The sequence below is a fragment of the Pseudorca crassidens genome, chromosome 12, assembly GCF_039906515.1.
Source record: "Pseudorca crassidens isolate mPseCra1 chromosome 12, mPseCra1.hap1, whole genome shotgun sequence".
Classification (NCBI taxonomy): domain Eukaryota; kingdom Metazoa; phylum Chordata; class Mammalia; order Artiodactyla; family Delphinidae; genus Pseudorca; species Pseudorca crassidens.
Genome location: NC_090307.1, coordinates 63,063,110 through 63,086,608, shown reverse-complemented (window position 1 = coordinate 63,086,608; position 23,499 = coordinate 63,063,110). Strand labels below are relative to the sequence as shown.

Sequence of the window (23,499 nt, the reverse complement as noted above, 5' to 3'; positions counted from 1 at the left end):
CCAGCTGCCTTTGTGCTTTCTGTGCAATAACTCACTCGCCCCTCACTCCCTGCCCTACACTTGGGGATGTGAGGTCCCAAAGAGTGAAGGAACCTGCCCTGGTTACAGCCAGCCAGTGAGTGGTGGGTCTGGAGTTCATAGCAGGTGTCCTGGCTCCAGACCCCTCCACCTTAACCAGTAGGGAACACAAATATAGGGGAAAAAATCCCTGCTGACATAGAAACTGCAAGGTTTCATTTAAAAAATAAGCATACATAGAATAGTGTGGGACCAGGACAAAAGGTGACTTATGACCCAGTGTGCAAAGGAATACAGTTCTTCGTGCAAAAGATAGTCTTTGAGCAGAGCCTGGCAGAAGAAAGCAAGTTCGTGTATGAAAACTAAAGAGCAGGTCAGCTTAGCTACTAAAGACGGGATGTGAAACAGAGCAGCAGAAAAGAGCACAGTAGAAAATAAATTTGGGAAGATTAACTGGAGTCAGGTTGTGAATTGTGTTTAATAGAGTTACCAGATAAAATACATGAACCCCGGTTCTAGCTGAATTTTTTAGAAAAACAACAAATAATCTTTAAGCTTCAGTATAATTTGGACATGTTGCATGGGATTTACTTACACTAAAAAATGATGTGTGGGGGCTTCCCTGGTGGCGCAGTGGTTGAGAGTCCGCCTGCCGATGCAGGGGACACGGGTCCGGGAGGATCCCACATGCCGCGGAGCGGCTGGGCCCGTGAGCCATGGCTACTAAGCCTGCGCGTCCGGAGCCTGTGCTCCGCAACGGGAGAGGCCACAACAGTGAGAGGCCCGTGTACCGCAAAAAAAAGGAAAAAAACGATGTGTTATTTATCTTAAATTCAAATTTAACCGGGTGTCCTATATTCTCATTTGCTATATCTGACAACCTCAGCCTTAAAAGAAGAGGCTAAGAAATGAAATGAAACTCTGTGATGTCATTTTAAGGGTGACCCACTAAAATTTATAACATTACCCCAAGGTGTTCAAAATTACAACTTCACAGTGTGTAACAGGAGCCAGCACACTTTTTCTGTAAAGGGCCGGATGGTAAATATTGTAAGCTTTGCAGGCTGTAAACTCCTGCTGCAACGCAACCCTGCCATCTTGGGATGAGAGCAGCCTTGGACGGTATGTCCACAAATGGGTGTAACTGTGTTCCAGTAAAATTTGAATTTCATGTAATTTTCATATGCACAAAATATTATCGTTCTTCAGACTTTTTTCAACGATTAAAAATAGTTGAACTCACAGGCCATTTAACAACAGGAAGCAGGAAAGATTTGGCCAGAGGACTGTAGTTTACCCACCCCCAGTTCCATGGTTCTCATTCTGGAGTGGAGTGAAGAGAATCTGAAAGCTCAGAATTCTTATGACTTTTCCCCAGGAGCTCTTCAAATCGGCAGAATGTCCTAGATTTCATTATAAAATTCCTTTGAATCCAGAAGAGTAGTGTTGGCATTAATTTACCCTAAAAGGATGTAACCCGTGTTTCTCGAACAATCTTGTCAGGTCCTGTGGAGTGGGAAGACCGGGAGGATGAACCGATCAAGAAGAAGTCTGATGGACCAGGTAACAAAATAAAGGCTCCCATCGGCGGGGGGCGAGATTGGAATTTGTTTCTTGCCCAGATAGTACGTAACGGAAGGCTGCCTGAAAACAATGAATTAAATCCTGTTGCTGGACTGTGACTTAATAATCAGTGTCCTTTGAAATCTCATCTCTAGTGAAATTGCAAAGGGACTCCAAAAAGTAGACCTGACCTTTACACTGTGGAATGAAACGTTGGATTAGAGTCGGCCTGTAAATTCCTTTATCCAAGTACCTATGAAACGGAGTTTGGAGAGCAACTTGTACATGTCCCAGGGAAGCCATCAGAGTAGAGGCACAAAAAATATTGGCAATTAATTTAAAGTACATAGAAAAGGAGTGAAGTGAGAAGTAAGTAACTGCGGAACTGAGCGGGCCTCCAGGCTTGGGCCAACCTTCTCGTCTTAGGGAAGAAAACCAAACCCCACTGCGTTTCCTCAGGACTCCACACAGTGGGGGACAGAACCGGTGTGTTCTAACTCCTAGCCCGGTCACGGTGCCGTTTGGGCTTCACGGAGTCCACGATCGGGAGGAAGATTTCTCCATCAGTAAAAAAAGAGGAGAAACAGAAGCCTCCAAATGCAGTGAACCCAGATGCCTCTTGGCTCCACAGACGCTGCTTCGTCTCTCATGGGGCCGGCATTCCTGTAAGCATCACTTAGCAGCAGGCAAGGTTTTCAGGCTCTTTTGCTCTGGACACAAATACATCCAAGGATGCCATCTGCTGACACAAAATGAGGCTTCCTGAATGCTCTCCAAGCCCTCGGAGGCACAATCCTTGAACCTGGCCTCCACGTCCAGGTAACCGGCTCATGTGTCTGTGGGACCACATACCCCTTTATTGCTGCAAAGCTTTATCACGCTTTGCACGGCACAGCTCCTTTGCCAGGCACTTTTCCATGAGCTTTACACGCATCGACTTGTTCAACCCCCTCAAAACCCTCTTCCCCATTTAACCAAGAAGAAACTGAGGCAGAGAAAAATTAGCCAGCTTCTCCAAATCTACACAACCACTTGGGTAGAGTTGGGATTTGGATCCAAGGACTCAGAATCCAGAGTCTGTGCTCTTAACAACTATGCCCTCCGGCCTCTATGGTTAAAAAATAAACAAGAATAAGAATCCTAATTTCCCATGTGAGTCTATGATCACCCCAGTGGGTAAAGTGCACGTTATGTTACACAGGGCTCCAACATAGTCAGGAACACCATAAGCAAAACCGCAAAATAATTAGGCTTATCTTCACAGCTTCTAACAAAATAATTGTGAATATATGAAAAAAAATAGGTCATCAAAATATTAAGATGCTGCTAACGTTTATCAAGTTTAGTCCTTCAGCCTCCAGGGGTCGAACTTGCCTTTGATGTCTACACGAAGAGGCTGTGGGCAGTCAGTATCTGCCAGGTGGGGCTCTCGTGGCTGGTTCCTCTGGGCCTGCTTGACCCGGAGGCTCAAGGCCCCTTCTCACTACATGGTTCCCCCAGCTCCTTTCCCAGAGTCCCAGCTGGCAGCTCCAAGGTTCCTGTGACCTCAGTAGGTAGCACCGTCTACCGCTTCCTTGTGTCTCCCTGACCCACCTGGACCATGTGCGGAGCCCACACTCTAGCTAAGCTTCCCTTGGATGGATTTCCTTTGAAAAGAGCAAAATTTCACCTGAGAGAAGTTCTGCCTTTCTCCTAGGCCACCCAAATGCACAAATAATTTTTTTCCGTGACAAAGTCAAACTCTGGTTCATGTTTCAGTCTCTAAATTAGAGAGAGGACAGTGACCAGGGATAGGCCATACACCTGGGCTAGAGGTTGCAAGACTCTACCACTTCTGGGCTAAATCCCACCTGCCACCTGTTCTTCTGTGGCTTGTTAGCTAAGAATGACTTTTACCATGTTTCATGGCTGGAAGAAAATCAAAAGAAGAAAGAGTATTTAATGACATATGAAAACTATGGGATTCAAGTGTCAGTGTCCGTCATTAAAGTTTGGTAACCCAGGCTTGCCCATTGATAAACGATCCACCCACTGTCTACAGCTGCTTTCACACCACCCCAGCCGAGACGACCAGAGACGGCAAGGCTGCAAAGCTGGAAATGTGTACTGTACGGCCCCATCCAGAAAATGACCCCCCCGCACAGGAAAGCTTATGTCAGTGAATTTTGTCTTTTTCTACCTGCTGTATTAGTGACCTTAAACTACAACCATTCCAAACTATCATCATTCATCATAAATTCATTACGATCTTACGATGACACTTGAATCTGATTTCCTTTTTCTGGTGAGAGGAAGAGTGAAGGATACCGGTTGTTTTTCTTGTTGAGAGTGTTGGTGGTGGTGCTTTGATTTTTTTTTTTTAAACAATAAGGCAATTTTTAATTCATTGTCCTGTTCACTAAGTATTCCCTTTATTGCAGTCAGTGTTTGAGATAGCTAATAAAACTAATTTTTTAAAAAGCCAAAGTAAAAATATGTACACATGGATGGCGATTTGGTGATGTGTCTTGAAGCGTTCCTTGTATACCAGTTGAAAAAGCACTGATTTACGGGAAGCAATGAGTAAGACAGACAGTTAATATGGGATCTTCCCTCTTTTATTTTGATTCTGACCTAAAATAAGTTATGTCACAGCCGTGACCCAGAGCTCACATTGAATTCCGGGGGTGCCGGAGAGGCACGACATCAGGGACACGGTGGGACCCCAAGTGGAGCTTGTCACACGCGGCCTCCCAGGCGGGTCCCCAGTCACAGCTGAGACGAGAAAGGCAGCCCAGGGTCATCGGAAATCTCGGGGCTCCTGTGTTTTGGAGACGACTGACCCCCACCCACAACCCCCGGGGAAAATTTTGTAGTTAGCACAGCTTGATGTCATTAAATACATATGGACAAGGTAAGTCAGTGGTTTAGATAGACTCTTAGTGTGTGGACTGAATTCCCTACAAAATACCTTTGAGGTGGTTTAACTGCAATCCAGCTGCAGTAGAAGCATCAGAGTCTTCTGAACCAACAGAATTGTTTCCCACGACAATTGTTACTTAAGAAAAGAAGAAACATACAGGAAAAGTCTTAAAGGACCCAGTTACCTGGATAGATACAGACTGTTTCTGTCCCTGCGTCAGTAACAAATATCTTTGAGCACAATCTCTACTTTTAATCAAACCTGTTAACTGCATACAGACCTATTCTGACTGATGCTTTGACCCAAGGTTAAAAACTCTATCCGCGGGCTTCCCTGGTGGCGCAGTGGTTGAGAATCTGCCTGCTAACGCAGGGGACATGGGTTCGAGCCCAGGTCTGGGAGGATCCCACATGCCACGGAGCAACTAGGCCCGTGAGCCACAACTACTGACCCTGCGCGTCTGGAGCCTGTGCTCTGCAACGAGAGGCCGCGATAGTGAAAGGCCCACGCACCACGATGAAGAGTGGCCCCCGTTTGCCACAACTAGAGAAAGCCCTCACACAGAAACGAAGACCCAACACAGCAAAAATAAATTAATTAATTAATAAACTCCGACCCCCAACATCTTCAAAAAAAAAAAAAAAACATTAAGTCCCTGGAATTTATTAAAAAGAACTCTATCCGCCTTTGGTTTTGGTGCTTCCGCAGCAGGTGTGGAAAGGTCCGCCCACGGCTTCCTAGCCTGCGGTCCCCACGACGCCCCTGTCCCTCCATGTTGGGGACGAGGGCAAAACCAGGGCTGCCTTTGGTAAAATACCACACACAGCACCGCGGCTGAGGGCACGATGTCCCTTTAAATCGTGTTCTCTTCTTCCTCCTAGATAATATCATCAAGAGGATATTTAATATTCTTAAGTTCACCTGGGTCCTGTTTCTGGCGACCGTGGACAGTTTCACAACGTGGTTGAACTCCATCTCCAGGGAGCACATCGACATCTCCACCGTCCTGAGGATCGAGAGGTGCATGCTGACCAGAGAGATTAAAAAGGTAGCACTACTGGCACGGTTCTGAAAGTCAGTGTACAGAGCCCCAAGTAGGATCAGACAAAACCCGTTCTCTCTAGACAGCTTTACATAACCCCTTTGCTTTCTTGTATATTTAAGTCTGTTCCACGCTCAGAATGAAAATAATCAGACGCCACACACACACTCACACAGTCCCGGGATCTCGGCCAGTGGGTCCTTTCTGTCCCCTCCCATCACCACCGTTCGCAGCTGCACAGGCTCTGTCGTGTCTCATACAGGGGCATGTTGTATAGTCTGGCAAGTTTGATGTGAAACTTCTCATAGAGAAAATTAGGATATATGCAGAGCCACAAAATACAGCCACAGATGGTTTACAGATTACATTTGAAAAGAATAGTTCATTGCTGGAAAAGTTACTCTGACTTAGCAAAATTATCTACCTATAAGAAGGGATTTCTTTTTCAATATTTTAATTTTAGTTTTGGAGATGTAAGTGACATATAACATATTAATTTCAGGTTTACAACATAATAATTTGGTATTTGTATATATTGTGAAATGATCACCACAGAAAGTCTAGTTAGCATCCATCACCACACCTTGTTATCAATTTTTTTCTTGTGATGAGGACTTTGAAGATCTGTTCTCTTAGTAACTTTCCAATATGCAATACAGTATTGTTAACTATAGTCCCCATGCTGTACACTGCATCCCCAGGATTGATTTATTTTATAACAGAAAGTTTGTACATTTGACCATCTTCATCCATAAATGAGAACGGGTTTCTGTGCAGCATGACCCAGTCACATCGGGCACCATTAATTCAATGAGTTAATGTCGATCCCCAGCTTGACTAGCTTGGCTTTTCATCCTATTCAAGGTGTGCATGATGGCGGAGGGTTGTCCGTATTGAGCAGTGCCGGGCAGCTGCACAGGCCAGTGCTTCGTGAGGACCGTGACAATGTCTCCTTCTCTGCAGGGCAACGTCCCAACCCGGGAGAGCATCCACATGTACTATCAGAACCACATCATGAACCTTTCCAGAGAGTCGGGACTGGACACCATCGATGACCGTCCTGGCGCCACCGCAGGTATACAGACAGCCCATAGGATGGACAGCTTAGATTCCCACGACAGCATCTCCAGGTACGTCACGTGCTCCACGATGGTGTTGCTTTTGACAAAGGTAACAGAGGTGAGAAATGATGGGTGAGGTGCAGATTAATCAGAATCATGCAGGGTGCCCAGCCATTCTGGGCTGTCTCTGTGGCCACAGCCAAGCAGAGCATTGCCTGTCCCTGGACCGGGCAGATAGAAGCAGGAATCAATAATAATTATTAGCAGGAGCTGTATGATTCACAGCCACAGGACTGGGATTTCCAAGCTGGAGTCAAGTCAGATGGACGAGGCTTCCACATCACAAAATGACGAATTGTATCAAGAGCTGCCTCTTTAATGCCTTTAAAATGCTGCTCCAGAAAGAATCTTCTGTTCTAGAATCTTCTACTATCTATTGCCATCCTTGATCTTTTTCCTTTCAGAAACGTTACTCTATGGTTTGTGATTTTAGAAATTTGAGAAGTGGTTCTGTCTGCCCCCATCTTCCGCATTGTGTGGTCACAGCCCGACTTCACACAGGCACCTGCGCTGACCCTTCACCTGGGGCTGCACTAAACACTGTGCATGGGTTTCTTCACTTTATCCTTAAAAGACCCTTCGAGATGTACTGTTATCATCCCCATTTGACAGAGACATGAGCCTCTTCTGAAATTTCATGAGGCTATAGACTATTTCCCAAAGGGGGAAACCACACATAATTACAAATTTTTTATGTAGAACTTCAGGGGTTTCACGGGCCTCCGGAATATTATATGTGAGCCTGGCTTAAGAATAGTGGTTCCAGAACCGAACTCTGAACCAAATGAATCAAAGCGAAAATTAGAAAGAGAACTGAAAATCAGCTGTTCATAAAATAAACATGCATGATTCGTTATTCCTGAAAGTTACTTATCAGTAACTTTCAGCTGTGCAACCACTGAGACTATGGTCAATGAAGAAAGTAGCTAAGTACTGTAAATCACAACTTTAGGAGGTCGACGAAGAAAAAGAAAATAAAGACTGGCCAAAATAAAATCAAGTAACTGCCTTTAAATCTGGTCCAAGATGACAAACAAAGCTGAACCCATAGTCAAAAACTGTGAGGCAGGAGATTTTTAAATCCATCGATTGCTTTTTAACAGAGACTGTCGAGTATCCCAAACATTTTTAAATGGTCAATCCGTCAATACACTTACTAGTAGAAAGCTAATACCTTCAAAATTACTTTTTAATGTTCTTTTACTCTTTATTTGTAACCTAAAGAAAAGGGAGACACAGTAGGTTCATTATGTCATTAGTAACTGAGTGAACATATCTGCCCCTTCCTTAAAGGCTGAGCAGAGCTTCCAGTTTCTTTGTTGAGGAAACTTGCAAATCATGTGTCTGCATTAGAGTCCACAGGAAGCCTTGCCGATTGCTGGGGAGGCAGTGACCTTCTCTGGGAGGGACTCCCAGCATGGAAGCTTGCTCTCCGACACCTGTGCCCTGCGGCAGGGTAGCGTCAACCCCGGCGGGGACATGGGGACACACACGCTCCATGGGGCCTGGCCCCTTTCCGAGGACCCAGCCTGCGTGGAGCCTTCCTACTCACCCCATCTCAGCCACTTTTCCCTCTGGCAGACAGTAGAGGGGGTCAGGGTGGGAACCTGACAAAGGAGTTTGTATTCCCTTTGACTTATTGGAATCGTCCCGATTTCCTTCAAATCCAGTTGGAAAAGAGCGCTTTTTAAAAAAAATGGTTGTTTTATGAAATCGGATATCCTCTACCTTCCCAGAAAATAAATTAGTTTAAGTTCCTTCAGGAAACGGTGACATTCTAAGGAACATTCCTAGATAGGACCAGAGTGGTTAGCATTTGAAGTATGTGCTGTGTGCCCCTGGGGCATCTCGATGAAGACATCGTCCGATTAGATTTGTCATCTGTTATTGTGAAGCTTCTCCTCTTCCCTTTCCCTTTTAAAACTGTCCTGGCTTGGATGACAAATTGGTCCACTGCAAATAACCCAATAGTCTGGCGTTGTGTGGGGTCCGAAAGTGGGCTGATGTGACAGTACAACTCACCTAAGAATTAACAAGGTTAATAGGACTTTGGAGTCAGAGCAATGATACCCGTGCAGAAAATCGAGCAGGTGAGGGCGCACAGCATCTTTCTGCTGCAAACTCCCAAAAGGCCATGGGCTCCACCTCTGAAAATAGGAAATGACACAGAAGCTCACAGATCCAGTTCCATCATCTCATAAATGATGAAACCGACCCCGAAGAGGGGAAGTGCTTTATCTAAAACCCAGCAGGCAGCCAGTGTCGGTCGGCGTGGAGACCCAGGCCCAGGCCCACTGTGCTCGTCCACTGCGTTCCTAGTTCATCTCCCCATCATCTCCTCTTTTTGTCCAGGACGGGCTGACATCTAAAGGAGTCAATGTCATTTTTTTAAAATCCTTATTAGAGACTGTTTGGTTGCCTGCGTGTTCCCCCCTCTCATCGCCCAGCCCCCGTGTTGGCCACATGGCTGTAACGTGCAGTCAGGGTCCCCCCTCCAGAGCACTTGGGGCTTGGTGGGGGAGCTGTAACTCCAGGAACCTGAAACCCTTTGATGGTTCCAAGAGAACCTCGAATTCCCTACTCCCACAGGGGACCCCAGAGGTAGCTCCACTGTCCTGAATGGCTTCCGTTTCTGCCCCATGGTCACTGACTGTGGGCGTCTGACTGCAGCCGGCACACAGCAGGTCCCCTAGTGCAGCCACATGTGACATTTATTCAGGAAATCAGCCGTCCAGTATCACAAGGGTCAGCCGGGTCACTCGTACTCAAGCTGAAGATTAGTGCCCCAGGAGCCTCTGTGTCAGGCACTTTGGGGGGTGTGTCCCTCTCTGGGGTTAAACTCTGCATATGAACTGCAGTCACACCTCTGTCTGAGCTCTGTTGGCTGCATCTCCAGTACTGTGATCACCCAGTAGCAGCTCAGCCCTAACTCTGCCGCCCTTCCTCCCTGATTGTCAGGTGACAGGAGCTGAGGATTTCAGCCAATGGGCTCCCGCCCTCATGACATCCGCCAACACCTAAAACGTGATCTGAAGAAAACCATTCATTAGGCTCAATGAACAGTTAACAGACAAAATGGCCCTGCCACTGCTGGATTTCCTTTGTTGTTGCCTTTTACCATTCTGTTTCATTTTTTTGATGTTGGTTTATATCCAGTTGCATATCAAACCAGCATCTCTTCTCCAAGCCATCTAGTTTGGTTCAACTGAATATCACTCAGAAAATGGGATGGAAAATTCAGTTTGTTGTGGTCAGTCCTGAGCTTCCCTCTTTCCCTTTGGAGACTGTGTTTTTAAAAAAAAATGACATTTTTATATAAAATTTACATGAGCAGATATTTCTGTGTAACCAGTTCGGCTACAAAATGCTCTCAATGAACTCAGAATTGGGTGGGGGGCTGTGAATAAAACATGTTTCCTTTCATCAAAAAAAACTCAGTTGTAAAACTATGAATTCTGCTCTGTGAGAGAAAGGTCGGGACTTGTCTTTATTCTAGTTCCCCGTCCCACCCAGAGAGTGACATTTCCTCATGTATCAGCTGTTATATTCTTTTCAGCCCAGTACTGCTGTGTTTTATCTTCCCTTTTCTGTCCCGGAGGCCCCGCTGCGATGGTCGCTGTCCGTGGTGCTGGAGTGGCGCGTGGTTTGCTGCATGGCGGTGTCTGGGTCGCTGACCGTGTGTGACTCATGTTCCAGTGCTGTTTTAACACTGTGTCTCTGTGACTGTTTGCGCTGCTAGCTGCTACACGGAAGCAACCATGCTGTTCTCAAGGCAGTCCACCCTTGATGATTTAGATGGACCAGAAACTGTTCCTAAAACAAGTGAGCGCGCTCGGCCCGGGCTCCGTAAAATGCTCAGCATGGATGTGTCCTCTTCGTCAGCTGAGAGCGCCAGCTTAGCCTCCAGGTGCTCACACGTGCATGCGTTGTCCGTAACCGTGTCACCTCCCCCCTGGGTCATTGCACAAATGAGTTCTTGTGACCTGTGTGTTTTTGTTAATTTTTATTTTAAGAATGTGCATGACTAACCAAAGCATAACCACTGCCCTTCCTGGGATACAACTGGTCGTTCCCAGGACAGCATTCTATTAAACTAACTGCTCTTTGGTTTTTGTCTGTTAGGAGTTTCTTAAAAATCCTACTATAAACATTGTCCTTCATTTTGTAAGTATTTCACACTTTTTATTTCCAAAGGAACAAGCATGTTTCTTCCTCCTTGGTTGAGGGCTCAGGTAGGTGGTCCTCACAGGGAGAAATGGGTCAGGAAGGGCAGGAAACTTTTTCTCACGATTTCATCCAAAGATCCATGAAGTAGGGGAAAAAAAATCCCCAAATCCCATATGTAGTCACATTTGGTTGATACAGGATGAATCTGTCCACGTTTTATATGCATAATTAACATAAAAGTCAGGATATATATTACCATTGGTTTTTTAAAAAGAATATTATTGTGCAGTAGAATAGATCACCTTTGTAGACCTTAACTTGTTTGGTTTGGAAACGATTACTTTGGGCTTAAGTTTTCTCATTAAATCCTATGATAAAACAACAATCATTTAGAAATGAAATTACTTGCGTAAAAGCCAAAAGCTTTTTTGAATTGCCTTTGAAAAGTCAGCAGGAGCACAGAAGCACGAGCGGCACTGTGCTTATCCCGACACCGAACAACCTACCCAGATAACCCAATCCAAAACTAATGTCAGCGTTGGCAAATCAGGGGGGTGTTAAGTCCTTGTTGCCGGCAGCTCTGTATCTCAGTTCAGAGCTGCAGGAGGCTGGCGCCTGGTGTTTCTGGGAATGCCATGGCCATTTGAGATGTTTTCTGGCTGCCACATGCTATGCCATTCCACTCTGTTGATTCCTGAATGTACCAGGATTTGCTGAATCCCTTTGGGGCCAGACCTCATTTAAAACCACAGAGAGCGTGCCTGTGGTCGCTTACGGTCCCACTGGAAGTTAGACCTGGCGTGGGGCTGGCTCCAGGGGTCTGAAAACTCAAGGGGGTGATCAGTCAGTTTCACGGCCATGTCTAATCAAGGTGAGTCTTAGCCAAAGGCTGGCTGGCTTGGTGTTCCGACAGCCTTCTAACTGATGTGCACGCTTAGAACCAAAGCCCTGGGGACGCTGAAGACCCCTGAGTTAGGATCAAGAGCTCAGACAAATGTGGTTCTCAGTCTCAGGGCTCAGCCAGTCGCATTCATTCATTCACTCATATGTGCTCCAGTGTCCGTGACAAGGAGAATGCGCACAGCCTGCGTATTTGAGCATCCCAGTGTTTATGTCCGCAGATGCGCACACGTGCCCTTCAGATAGCAGCACCTTCTCGGAGTCTAACAGATCATCGCTCTACACCCGGCAGGCTCCGCATCTCTAGATGACTTTGCCCCCTCCCCTTCAGGGCTGGGTGTGTCGAGGTAGACAGTATAGAAAGCACGCTTTGAATTTCACGGCTCTCTGCTGTATTTCATTTCCAGCTTTTCCTGCACGGACCTGGCAGGGAAAGTTAGAAGGACAGGAGGGATGCAAAAAAGAAGAAAAGGAGGCAAAAGTAGAGTGAAGATAATGGCAGAGGAGCTCATGAAAAAGGAAGCTGGAAGGGGAGCTGGTAGCGTCGTTGGGAGGAGAGAGAGCAGGAGGGCAGCCCGAGCTGGGGACTCAGCCCTGGGGAGAGACCCTCAGGGCAGAGAGTGGTGGGTGGGGCTTCCACATGCCAGGCGGTGGGGAGCCAGGGACGGGGAGGTGGTGAGCATTCAGTCAGATGTAAGAGGCACCAGTGAGAAAAGGCAAAGGATGGAAACACAGGGAGAAGCAAGCATGCAGGAAGTGCGCCGTGTGTTATAAAGCATGCCATTGTCTTGCCAACGGTCCATCATTCCCGTCCTCCCCTTATGGATCTGGGTTCCACTGAGAGTAGAGTGTATCTTGGCTAAGACCTGCGGACCCAGCCAGCTGAGTCTTCTCGTTTCCGTGAGCACCTTTCTTTAAAATCCATACACTGGGAGGTGAGCTGTGCTCACTGTGTCTTGATTGGAAATAAACACCAGGCCCCGTGGCTGGGAAGCTTGATGGGATTGAAAACCTCTGCTCAGGAGGCTTTAGCACCCTGGGAGCCGCAGCCCAGCCCACCATCTCTGCGGACCAGACAGATTATCCAGACGGAGCAAAGCCGGTGGAACACGGGGGAGCGAGGGGGCGTTTCCCCCCACGTGCCTGGATGCGTGGCTGTGGGTGCCCTCGGGAGGGCGGGGAGTGGGATGCTGAGACCAGGCGGTGCCCGTCCCTGTGTCCCGACAGTGAGCCCACGCAGTGCACGATGCTGTACTCGCGCCAGGGGACCACAGAGACCATAGAGGAGGTGGAGGCCGAGCAGGATGAGGAGGTGCCTGAGGACACCCAGTCCCCGCAGGACCCCATGCAGGACGGCGAAGTGGAGGCCCCGCCGTCCTACAGCAAGGCCGTCAGCTTGGAGCGCCTGTCTTTTGACTCCCGGGACGACTCGGGGGGCCAGACCCACATGGCGGTCAGCCCCGACGACAGCCGCTCAGACCGCCTGGAGGCCAGCATCCTGCCACCCCTGACCCATGAGCTGACGGCCAGCGAGCTACTGCTGAACAAGTAAGAGCCTCGGCCACAGCGAAGGCCACAGCCGGGAGTATCCCTTCGTGCCCGCTGGGCTGCTGGGCGCAGAGACCCACGTGCAGAACGTCCACTCGGACGTTTAGAGGCAACGTGCTGCTTTCAGTACTTCCTGCACCGCAAGTAGGAGCCAGCTTGGTGCTTCTACCACTGAATCGTACAACCAGCAAAGCGTCTGTAACAGACATGAGTGCTCACGTCTCTCTTTTATTTATTTTTGGCTGCATTGGGTCTTCATTGCTCCATGTGGGCTTTCTCTAGCTGCGGCGAGTGGGGGCCACTCTTCTTTGCGGTGCACGGGCTTCTCATTGTGGTGGCTTCTCTTGTTGCAGAGCACAGGCTCTAGGCGTGTGGGCTTCAGTAGTTGTGGCTCACGAGCTTAGTTGCTCCGCGGCATGTGGGATCTTCCCGGACCAGGGCTCGGACCCGTGTCCCCTGCATTGGCAGGCGGATTCTTAACCACTGTGCCACCAGGGAAGCGTCTCACGTCTCTTTCTGTAGCACAATATGAAGTTGACGCCACAAGACACCTGGGGACCCGGGAAGCAGGGAGGGACACCAGGGTCACACCAAGAGGAAGTCAGTCATCTGGGGGAATTAAGACCCACGTAGTGTCACGCTGCTTATTCTAACAGGATGTTCCATGACGATGAGCTGGAAGAGTCGGAGAAGTTCTACGTTGGGCAGCCCCGCTTCCTGCTGCTGTTCTACGCCATGTACAACACGCTGGTGGCCCGCTCGGAGATGGTGTGCTACTTCGTCATCATCCTCAACCACATGGTCTCTGCCTCCGTCATCACACTCGTGCTGCCCATCCTGATCTTCCTCTGGGCCATGCTGTCCGTCCCCCGGCCCAGCAGACGCTTCTGGATGATGGCCATCGTCTACACAGAGGTAGGCCTCGGGCGGAACTGGCCTGCCCGTCACAGGGCGTCACTCTGGGTGGGCCTGCCCGGCTCCAGACAATTTCACATAAACAGTCAGTGAAACTGATATTCTTAGGTGGACACATGATTATAACCAACAGTTACCTGGTGCCGGTAATTATATTTATCATTTCACACCTCACACCGCATAGGGGCTAATATCATTCCATCTAACAGATAAGGAAATAGCCTCAGTGAGGTTAAATAATTGCCCCGAAGTTACCCAACTAGCGAGTGGTGGGGGAGGCCTTTGAGGTCTGGTGTCTGCCCTGTGGTTTCAGCCACCAGGACGGTAAGTGAAAGGCAGACACAAGCGCGGCCCAGGGGCCGGTGCACAGTCAGTGATGGACACTGCATCAGACAGTACAGTGAGCACCTTGAACAGTTTGACGCAGCATGCGTTTCTCCCATTTTTAAACCTAAAGGCAATTTCCACACATCAAAACACAAAGTCACATACCCACCTCCTTAAAAGTCTGAATAACAGAAAAGGAGAATTGCCACCCTGTTTTCATCACCCGTGAGGGGACAAGAGGCACTCTGCCCAAATATATGAACCTGCCTTTCTGCCCTGCCCTGTTGTGTACGTAGCAGTTCACAAATTCCCATGGCAACCGTAAAACTGGGAGTAGAAGGGAGGCTCTTAAGGACATTGCTCCTCGGGCCGTCACGGTTCTTTGTCATCTTAGATTTGTGAAGAAGCCCCATTTTCTTACCTGGCTCAGAAGGAAAGTTTTCACTAACAGTGGAGCTGTAATTGCTTCTTCAAGGATAGTACTCATCATGGTGTAGAGTTAGAGTCTAGAAATTTTATAGGTTTACAAGTAATTCAACAGCAAAATTAAAACAAAGTTATGTATTAAATCATCTCCAAAGTATTCATTTTAAAGTATTGCTATCATGCATCTTATTTCCATAATAAAAATAAAAGATGTGAAGCCAAATACATACCCATGACTTTAATTAGTCTGTCTAAATAATGGCTCTTAAATATTACTTCCATTGCATAACTTGGTGATCGGGGCATAAGTGACTCCCTGTTTGGGGCCTGGAGATTCTCCCCAGCGCCTCTGCAGGAGGAGCTTCTTACCTGACTTGAGGTAAGGGCAGGTTCTAGGAATGTGGAGAAGGGAGAAAGAGCCGCTGGTGCACAGCTTTCGTCTTGAAATGAGATCTTCCCGATTCAAAGTGGGGCTCTCCATTTTCTCTGTCACACTGAGGCGTTGTTGACGTTAATTCCCTCCACAACCCAGACTTTAGGCCACAGCTGGGGGCTATGCTGGGCAAGAGGAAACAACAGAAAGTTTTAAAAAAAATGGTCGTTCCTGTTTCTCAGTGGTTGCAGGTTCCTGTAGCGAACTGATGAGTGTAAACGGAGAATTGCCTACAGTTCAAAACCACACGGCATGGGTGGGCACTGGTGCAGAGCGCGGCAGGCGTGTGGCCTCTTGTAGCCGGGGTGGGGGGACTCGTCAGCACAAGGGGGTACGTGGGAAGGAGAGAAGTTCGGCAAAGGACGAAAGCAAAGTGAGTCCAGTCCTTGCGAAGAAACGAAGGCGTAAGACAGCCCGGCGAGCGCAGGACGGACGGGCCGTGATGGGGCTGCAAGGAGGCTGGAGGGGCGGGCAGCAGAGGCGCCCAGGGATGCCTGTCCACGGGGTGTGAGCTCAGCACTCGGTCCCTTGGGTTGAAGGAGTTGAATGGGACATGACTCCGGCAAGTGTGTGTTTTAGCAAGTTTTCATAAAGTGGAGGCTTGGAAAACAGCCGGGGTGAGAAATATCACGGTCCGGACCAATGTCACCGCATGGGGGGCTGAGAGGAGGGGGCAGAGGAGCAGGTTCAGGAAGGGACACTGGGTGGGGTGCAAGGGGGGTGTGGCTGGACTCTGGCTTCTGTGTGGGTACCCAGCGCTGGGTGCAAGCACCAGGGTAAGGGACGCAGGGCTGCTCTTCACAGAGGCTCGACTTTGGGAAGAAGTGTGAGAGGAGGAGGGCTGAAGGGGGACTCTAGGTCAATGGAGGACTTGTAAAACTATTTTTATTGATGGATTATGTGTAATGAATTAACCCCTGATGACGCAGACGTTGGACGATGTTTCAGTGTCCATCTCTGCAAACATCTCCACGTTTGCACCGTGAGCTAGTTACCAGCACAATTGGCAAGATTTTGTTTCATTCACTTTTATTTCTTGAGCACTTCCAATGAGCAATAAAATGGTGAGAAGAGAGAGATGAGAATAAAGTAATACCGTGTACAGCGAGCCTGTGTGGTTTGCTCCTAAAGATTCCAAATTAAAGCAATACCCTGAAGTATAAAGATAAAGGTCTTCCTGTTCTTGTTGGTTCTAATTACCATAGTTGATAGCTGAATACTTGTGTAAATATCTAATTGAATCAGTAGAAATTAGCCAATTCCTCAACAGTAGCAGAAGTCATTTAAGCCGAGTCAGAAGTAACATAAATGGCCCTGATGTATCCGTAGTCACAGGCCCTGGAGGTGGGCTTCCCTGGTGGTGCAGTGGTTGAGAGTCCGCCTGCCGTTGCAGGGGACACAGGTTCGTGCCCCGGTCCGGGAAGATCCCACATACCGCGGAGCGGCTGGGCCCGTGAGCCATGGCCGCTGAGCCTGTGCTCCGCAATGGGAGAGGCCACAGCAGTGAGAGGCCCGCGTACCGCAGAAAAAAAGGCCCTGGAGGTGAGATTCTGCGCTTGTCCTAAAGTCAGAGTCTGAGAATGAGAATTTGTTATTCCACATGGTGTGTGCATTCCCAGCAACAAAACTGAGACTTTTTCCCCTTAATTTTTTTGTGTCACTGTTTCTCCTATAGAACTATTCTTAAAAGGACTCGTTTTTTAAAAATTTCTATCATCTGTGTGCAGGTGGCAATTGTGGTCAAGTATTTCTTCCAGTTTGGGTTCTTTCCCTGGAACAAGAATGTGGAATTGAACAAAGACAAGCCTTACCACCCACCCAATATCATCGGGGTGGAGAAGAAGGAGGGCTACGTTCTCTACGACCTCATCCAGCTGCTGGCCCTCTTCTTCCACCGGTCCATCCTGAAGGTACTGCCCGTTCACAGCCCCTGAAAGATTCCCGAGAACCCGAGCATTGCGATCGCATGGGGCCGAGGGTCCATGGGGTGGGGTCTGTGTGTGTGCTCTTTTTTTCCTTGTTAACAGACAGTTGTGTTCATTTCATTCATTTTCTCCAACACTGTGTGCTCAATAATGGAGTTTGTAATAAATCAAGGGGAAATTTTCCCGTCTCTACCCTGGGTTGAACACAGCCTAATTAACCCAACACCCGAACGGTGAGCAGTTCTTACCTCCTGATCCACGGCAGATCATCAGGGAGCTGCAGTTTGGGGTCTCCTCTCCATCCTGACCTCGGCCCGCCCCCTTCTAGTAGCATTGCTTCTCTTGTAGTTTCTTGTCGTGAAACCACCGGCTTTAGTGAGAGACCATCTACGTGATGGGCCTGGGAAGCCCAGGGCTGTGCTCCCAGAGAGCACAGGCTGAGAAAGCCATTCCCTCGTTGCTCTGGGAAGACCTGTCTACAGAGTGACCTTCTCGGGATCAGTAACTCCTGTCATCCCACTGAGAGTCTGTGGGGCTTTCTCTTCTCACACACTGTGAATTATAAGCTAAACTTGTAATATGCCACTCAACTCTAAAAATTAGATATTGATGTGCCTGTGGTCACAGTCTTACTTTCCTTCTCTTATTTTAACCTTGTCTCGTATAACGTATTTTAAATTCATTTTATCAAGTAGTATCTTTATTCGTTCCTTTTGAGAACAAGCTTGGCCTCAGTTAATGCGTACACACACACACACGCACACGTACATGTAACAGTATGTTCAACTTCTGTCCTATTCAGTGGGCTGTTTCAAACAGGCTTTCATTGGTGTACCATGACCAAGACCTTTACTCTGCCTTTTGTCACCTTGCAAACTGCAAGTCCCTAACCCTTCACTTGGCGGGGGGTGGCTTACCTGAGTCATTGGGGTGTGGTGAGTTTGCAAAGGTATTTATCCACAGGCACCCATTAGCCAAAATAAAATTTGCTTAATTTTTCCAGTTCTTCTGATGAATATGGTAATTACCTGAATGTAGCCAATTTACTAATTCTTGACGAACATATTAATAGATGTTTAACCTTATCTTTTTAGTTCTAGAAATTAAAGTTTTAAATTTCAGCATTTAGTATAATTTTGGCCGCTTCCAGTTTCTCTTGCAAATTCTGAATCCTTTTGCGTGTCATTTTAAGAAAATTATAAAACTTTAGATACTTTTATTACTTTTTCATCAACATTCAGATGGTTTAACAGCTATCATTTTATATTTAAAGCACACAATAAATGAAATTTTGGTGTTTCATATTGGTACACTTACTCTGATTTCTTCTTTGAAAATGTCTTATATACAGTGAATATATTTGAGGTACTGTAATGCTGAAATTTTGGCTAATGGTATGAAAAATGCTTTTTGTAATGATAAATCCTTTCATAAAAAGACAAAACTATCCTACAGCTTTTGAAAAAATCATTTTTTTCAACCTTTTAACAATGCTGCTTTGAAATCCAAACAATTAAAAACTATGTGCAAATTTCAAAAGTAGTTAAAATTATCCTATTTCTATGAATAACTATAATTTTATAAATAATTGGAAGAATTAACAAACCTAAATAAATATGCTACTGAGAAAGCAGTGAAAGAATCCAAATACGTTAATAAAATGTTAACAAAAGACAAAGCCACTTTCAAAATGATTTGAAAGAAATCAGTATAAACTGAAAAATCCCATTACGAGCATCTAAAATGTCTGTTACAAGAATACATTCATTGAATGTGTTTAAGAAATATATATCTATACATAAATATTTAAGAAAAATCTGTAAATTACGTGACTCTGTCTTTGGATGAACGGATCGTTCTCCGAGTTGGTTTGGCAAATGGGCCTGGAGCTCTTATTCTCTACAGAGTCAGACGGAGGACTGGACGGGGTCCTGGGGATAAATGCTAGCCTGGCAGCCAGGGCGCTCAGGGGGCGGACAGCTCACTGGGCAACTTCGTCCAAGGTCAACACCAGGGCGACTTGTGGTCCACGTAGCATCTCATTCCAGGAAAGTCCTGCTTCCTCAGCCCTCTCTTCTGCAATCCTCCCTCCTGTCCTTACCGGCCCCCTTTATCCCACTTCCTTGAAGCAAAAACCAGGCTCTGCAGGATGCGTCACAGACTCTCACACGTGGGCCGGCATTGTTGGAGTAGAGGATTTGCAGGTCTGTTCCTGGGTCAGCCGTGGTGATCCCAGGTGATCCCAGGATTCAGGTCTTGTGGTGCAGGCTGGGGGAGGAGCAGCACCGTAATTCCAGTACAGATATTTGGTGAGCACGGGGCGGGGATCAGTTCACCCATGGTCACTTCAGCTCGGTACTGCCGGTGCACGCTGTGAGCACAGCAGTGTGTGCTGGAAAGCACTTCCGCTCAGGGAACCAGCTGCGTTGATTCTGTTTGACCTCCACCCCATCATCTGTCTGCATCTCCACTGAAGAGCCAAATGCTATGGTCTATGCCCACCGCCTCCACTCTGCTGGGACCGTTGGAAAATTATAGATGATGCTCTTTCTTAGAATCCTTTGCACTGCTTTGGGTTTCTAATCTTTTTTTAAATTTCAGTTTTATTGACGTATAATGGATGTATAATTGACAAAGTTTTATTGACGTATAATTGACAAATGAAATTGTAAGGTATTCAAGGTGTACATGCAGTGATTCGATAAACGTATACATGGAGCAAAGGCTCTCTCCCTCTGGTTAATTAGTGCATCCAACACCTCCTCACCTGCCTCTCTGTCTGTTTGGTGACAGCATTTAAGTTGCACTCTCCTAGCCAGTTTCCGCTGTACAACAGTGTTGTCAGCTACAGTCGCCCTGTTTTACGTTTATCCTGAGGGACGCTCTGGTGGCTGGGATGTCATAGGGCAGAATCCCAGCCCCCTCCCCGGAACGGCGGGCTGAGCTGTCCCTTCCTTGCCTTCTCAGTGCCACGGCCTGTGGGACGAAGATGACATCGCAGACAGTGGCTCTGACGAGGTGGGCTCGGACGACGCGCTGTCCCTCAGCCACGGTAGGAGGGGTTCCTCCGACTCCCTGAAGTCCATCAACCTGGCCGCGTCCGTGGAGTCGGTGCACGTGACCTTCCCCGAGCAGCCGGCCGCCATCAGGAGGAAGCGCTCCAGCAGCGGCTCCCAGACGTCCCAGGACTCCAGCTTTTCCTCCAATAGGTCCAAGAGAGGTATCTGTCACACGGTGTCCCCAGGCTGAACCATTTCCCTGGTTCCAGTGGGTCCGGGGCAGGGGAGTTTTTTGGGTGCTGTCGAGGAGACAGATATTGTGATGTGAAAAGAATGTACTTTGCAACCAGACAGACGGAATTCCGAGTCTGGGCTGAGCTGTTTGTGTGGCCCGGGGCGATCACATCACTGTCCAGGGTGTCTGTCTGAGTCGTCCCCGGGACGAGGATTCCAGGTCGTGGAGAAAAGTGGCCAGCACGCCGCCTCGTACCTAGTGGATGTTGGATACAGGGTAGTTATAAATCATATCCAGAGATTCTGCTGAGTATACATCACGATTTATTTTGAAAATACATTTTAATCAATGGGAACTTTTAGCCAAACCTTCTTAGTTATTTCCTAAGCTAGTTATTAATTTCTTACTCAACAGCCAGTAGTAGGAAAGTACATATGCGTTCCAGTTGCCCCTCTTGGGGTAAGTGGGCTTTTGTGTTGGTAGTGCTTCTGTCTGAAGCCTTCCAGACACTCTGTATTCATCAGCAGAAGACATTTTTCAGGCAAGCACTGGCAGGTCGTCTCCTATTTGTTTTACAGTTACAGACATTTGGACCTGAAAAAAGGCATGGGTCCTGGACCCAATCTAGAAAACCCGCAACAAAAACCTGGGACCCCACAGAGCACGATAAAAACTGTTCTACGGTCTACTTCCTCCTGGGACAGAGGTCCCACCGCGGCCAAGGAAAGAGCCAGCAGTGGGTGTGAAAACCCACGGATGCCTTTGGCTATGGAAGCAGAGTTGAGGCTGCAGATTCCAAGTTCTCCGCCTCTGTTCTTACGGGCATCTGTGTGTCTCACCTTCTAAACAGCTTCAGACCATCCTCTGTCCTGGGGGCGGCGGGGCTTCTGCAATATTTACGTCGACAAACCTGCAACTCACGGTGCATCTCGGTTTCTTTTTACTTTCAGGCAGCACAAGCACCCGAAACAGCAGCCAGAAAGGAAGCAGTGTTGTGAGCGGCAAGCAAAAAAGCAGACGGGAACTTTATGTGGAGAAGCTTCGAGAACACTTAATCAAAGCAAAAGCGTTTACCATAAAGAAGTGAGTGCGTGAGAACGCCTTGGGGCTGGGGAGCTGGTGTCACTCCACATCAGCCAGAGGTGACGAGTGAAGTGACTTGTCCCACCACAAACATCATCTGCTTCAGGCAGAACGAAATAGCCCATCGTGATACTGCTTTTAAAAATCACTTTCCAATAAGGATGATTTATTTTTACATCCACTGCATTTCTAAACAGACTTTTTCTATTTGAACACGGGCTCACCGTGTGTATTTCCAGGCATATGAAAGAGTCCAACCAGACAGAGAGGGAATGAAGTCAAAGCTGGAAGGTTCTTAGAGATACACTTACCCCATAGAGGGAAACCGAGGTGCACGCGGGAAGTGGTTGGTCTGTCCTGCCGCCCAAGTTCACCAGCTGAGTTCACAGGCCCCTCCCCCAGGTGACAGGGATGCAGAGACAGGAGTGGAAACGGGGGAGGTGCAACAGGGCTGGCCCTGAGTCTGGGCTCTGAGACCGAGGCCGCTGCTCACCTGAACGTGGCCTTGAACTGAAGGTGGAACCCAGAGCACAGTGAAGATGGGGGGACAGGGGCTGGGCAGACAAGCCAGGGCCAGGGCACAGGGCCATGAAGGATGGAGCGAGGCGAGCTCCAAAGCCCAGGGCGCTGCCCGGGACCCGGGGGACACACGGGGTCGGAAACGGGAGGAGCAGGGGCTGCGTGGCATTTCCTGGGTCTCAGGCAGGACCACAGGCCCCGTTTGCTCTCACCGCAGCCCAGGCCTCCCGCCTCATTACTTATCACACCTTTTACAGAAGCGCAGAGGGCTGGGTAGCAGGATCAGGGCCTCACAGGTGGAGAGTAATCGAATCAGGGGATAAACCGGCCCCTCATTTCTGGGGCTACCGCTCCATTATGCTTCAAGGAGAGAAGAGGTCTGTGGTCCCGTCGGCCATGAACTAGTGCACAGTCTCTGTTGGGGCAGGAGCCCCCTTCCCCCAGCAGACTGTCCTGAGGTCGGGGGCAGGGGCTGAGAGCTGGTGGGAGGAGGGAAGCAGAGGATGGAATGCTCTGATCACTGTATCCAGTGGCTCCTGCATCCCCCCTCCGGGTGTCTGTCTGGCAGGACCCTGCAGCTCTACGTGCCCATCAGACAGTTCTTCTACGACCTCATCCACCCCGACTACAGCGCCGTGACCGACGTGTACGTGCTCATGTTCCTGGCAGACACCGTCGACTTCGTCATCATCGTCTTTGGCTTCTGGGCCTTTGGGGTAGGTCGGGGACCAAGGCCACTGCACACCAGGGACTAGCGCTGCTGTCCCGTGGGTGCCACCGGGCCTGAACCTGTGGTCTCCCCCCCAGAAACATTCAGCCGCGGCCGACATCACCTCCTCGCTGTCGGAGGACCAGGTCCCGGGGCCCTTCTTGGTGATGGTCCTCATTCAGTTCGGCACCATGGTGGTGGACCGGGCACTGTACCTCAGGAAGACGGTGCTGGGGAAGGTCATCTTCCAGGTCATCCTGGTGTTTGGGATTCACTTCTGGATGTTCTTCATCTTGCCTGGGGTGACTGAGAGGTAAGGCCTTCGGAAGCTAGAGCCGTGCGGGCCGCTTTCACGCAGACATTTTCATAAGGATCGGCCCGTAGGAGAAGGGAAAGTCAGGGGGTTTAATCAATGCTAAACTCAGTGTGAAGCCAGGGCGTGAGCTGATTCCTCAGAAACGTCATCACTGCGTTTTATACGCATTCGCAGACCTAGTGCTCTCAGCTAGGGAGGGGACGGGCTGAGCGGTCAGCGCACACCTGGGGTCCTCGTGCTGTGACCTGAGCAGATAGAGAGACGGACTGGAGTGCGGTGTTAACAGCGTAAGGGGATGAGAGGACGCAAAAGTGTGTCACATGAGAAGTGGATGAAAAGAACGGAGTCTGT

General features: G+C 48.4%; 1 protein-coding gene across 1 annotated transcript in view; it reads left to right on the top strand.

Moving 5' to 3' along the window:
* The window catches only part of PIEZO2 (piezo type mechanosensitive ion channel component 2), a 148,754-nt gene that overhangs the window by 108,905 nt on the left and 16,350 nt on the right, over window positions 1-23,499 (top strand). Inside the window, exons 32-41 of the mRNA XM_067699726.1 lie at window positions 1,522-1,581; window positions 5,365-5,531; window positions 6,489-6,655; window positions 12,941-13,261; window positions 13,918-14,176; window positions 17,090-17,272; window positions 20,255-20,507; window positions 21,472-21,604; window positions 22,692-22,839; window positions 22,931-23,145. Coding sequence (XP_067555827.1) covers window positions 1,522-1,581; window positions 5,365-5,531; window positions 6,489-6,655; window positions 12,941-13,261; window positions 13,918-14,176; window positions 17,090-17,272; window positions 20,255-20,507; window positions 21,472-21,604; window positions 22,692-22,839; window positions 22,931-23,145 — 1,906 coding nt within the window. The remainder of the gene's footprint in view (window positions 1-1,521; window positions 1,582-5,364; window positions 5,532-6,488; window positions 6,656-12,940; window positions 13,262-13,917; window positions 14,177-17,089; window positions 17,273-20,254; window positions 20,508-21,471; window positions 21,605-22,691; window positions 22,840-22,930; window positions 23,146-23,499) is intronic.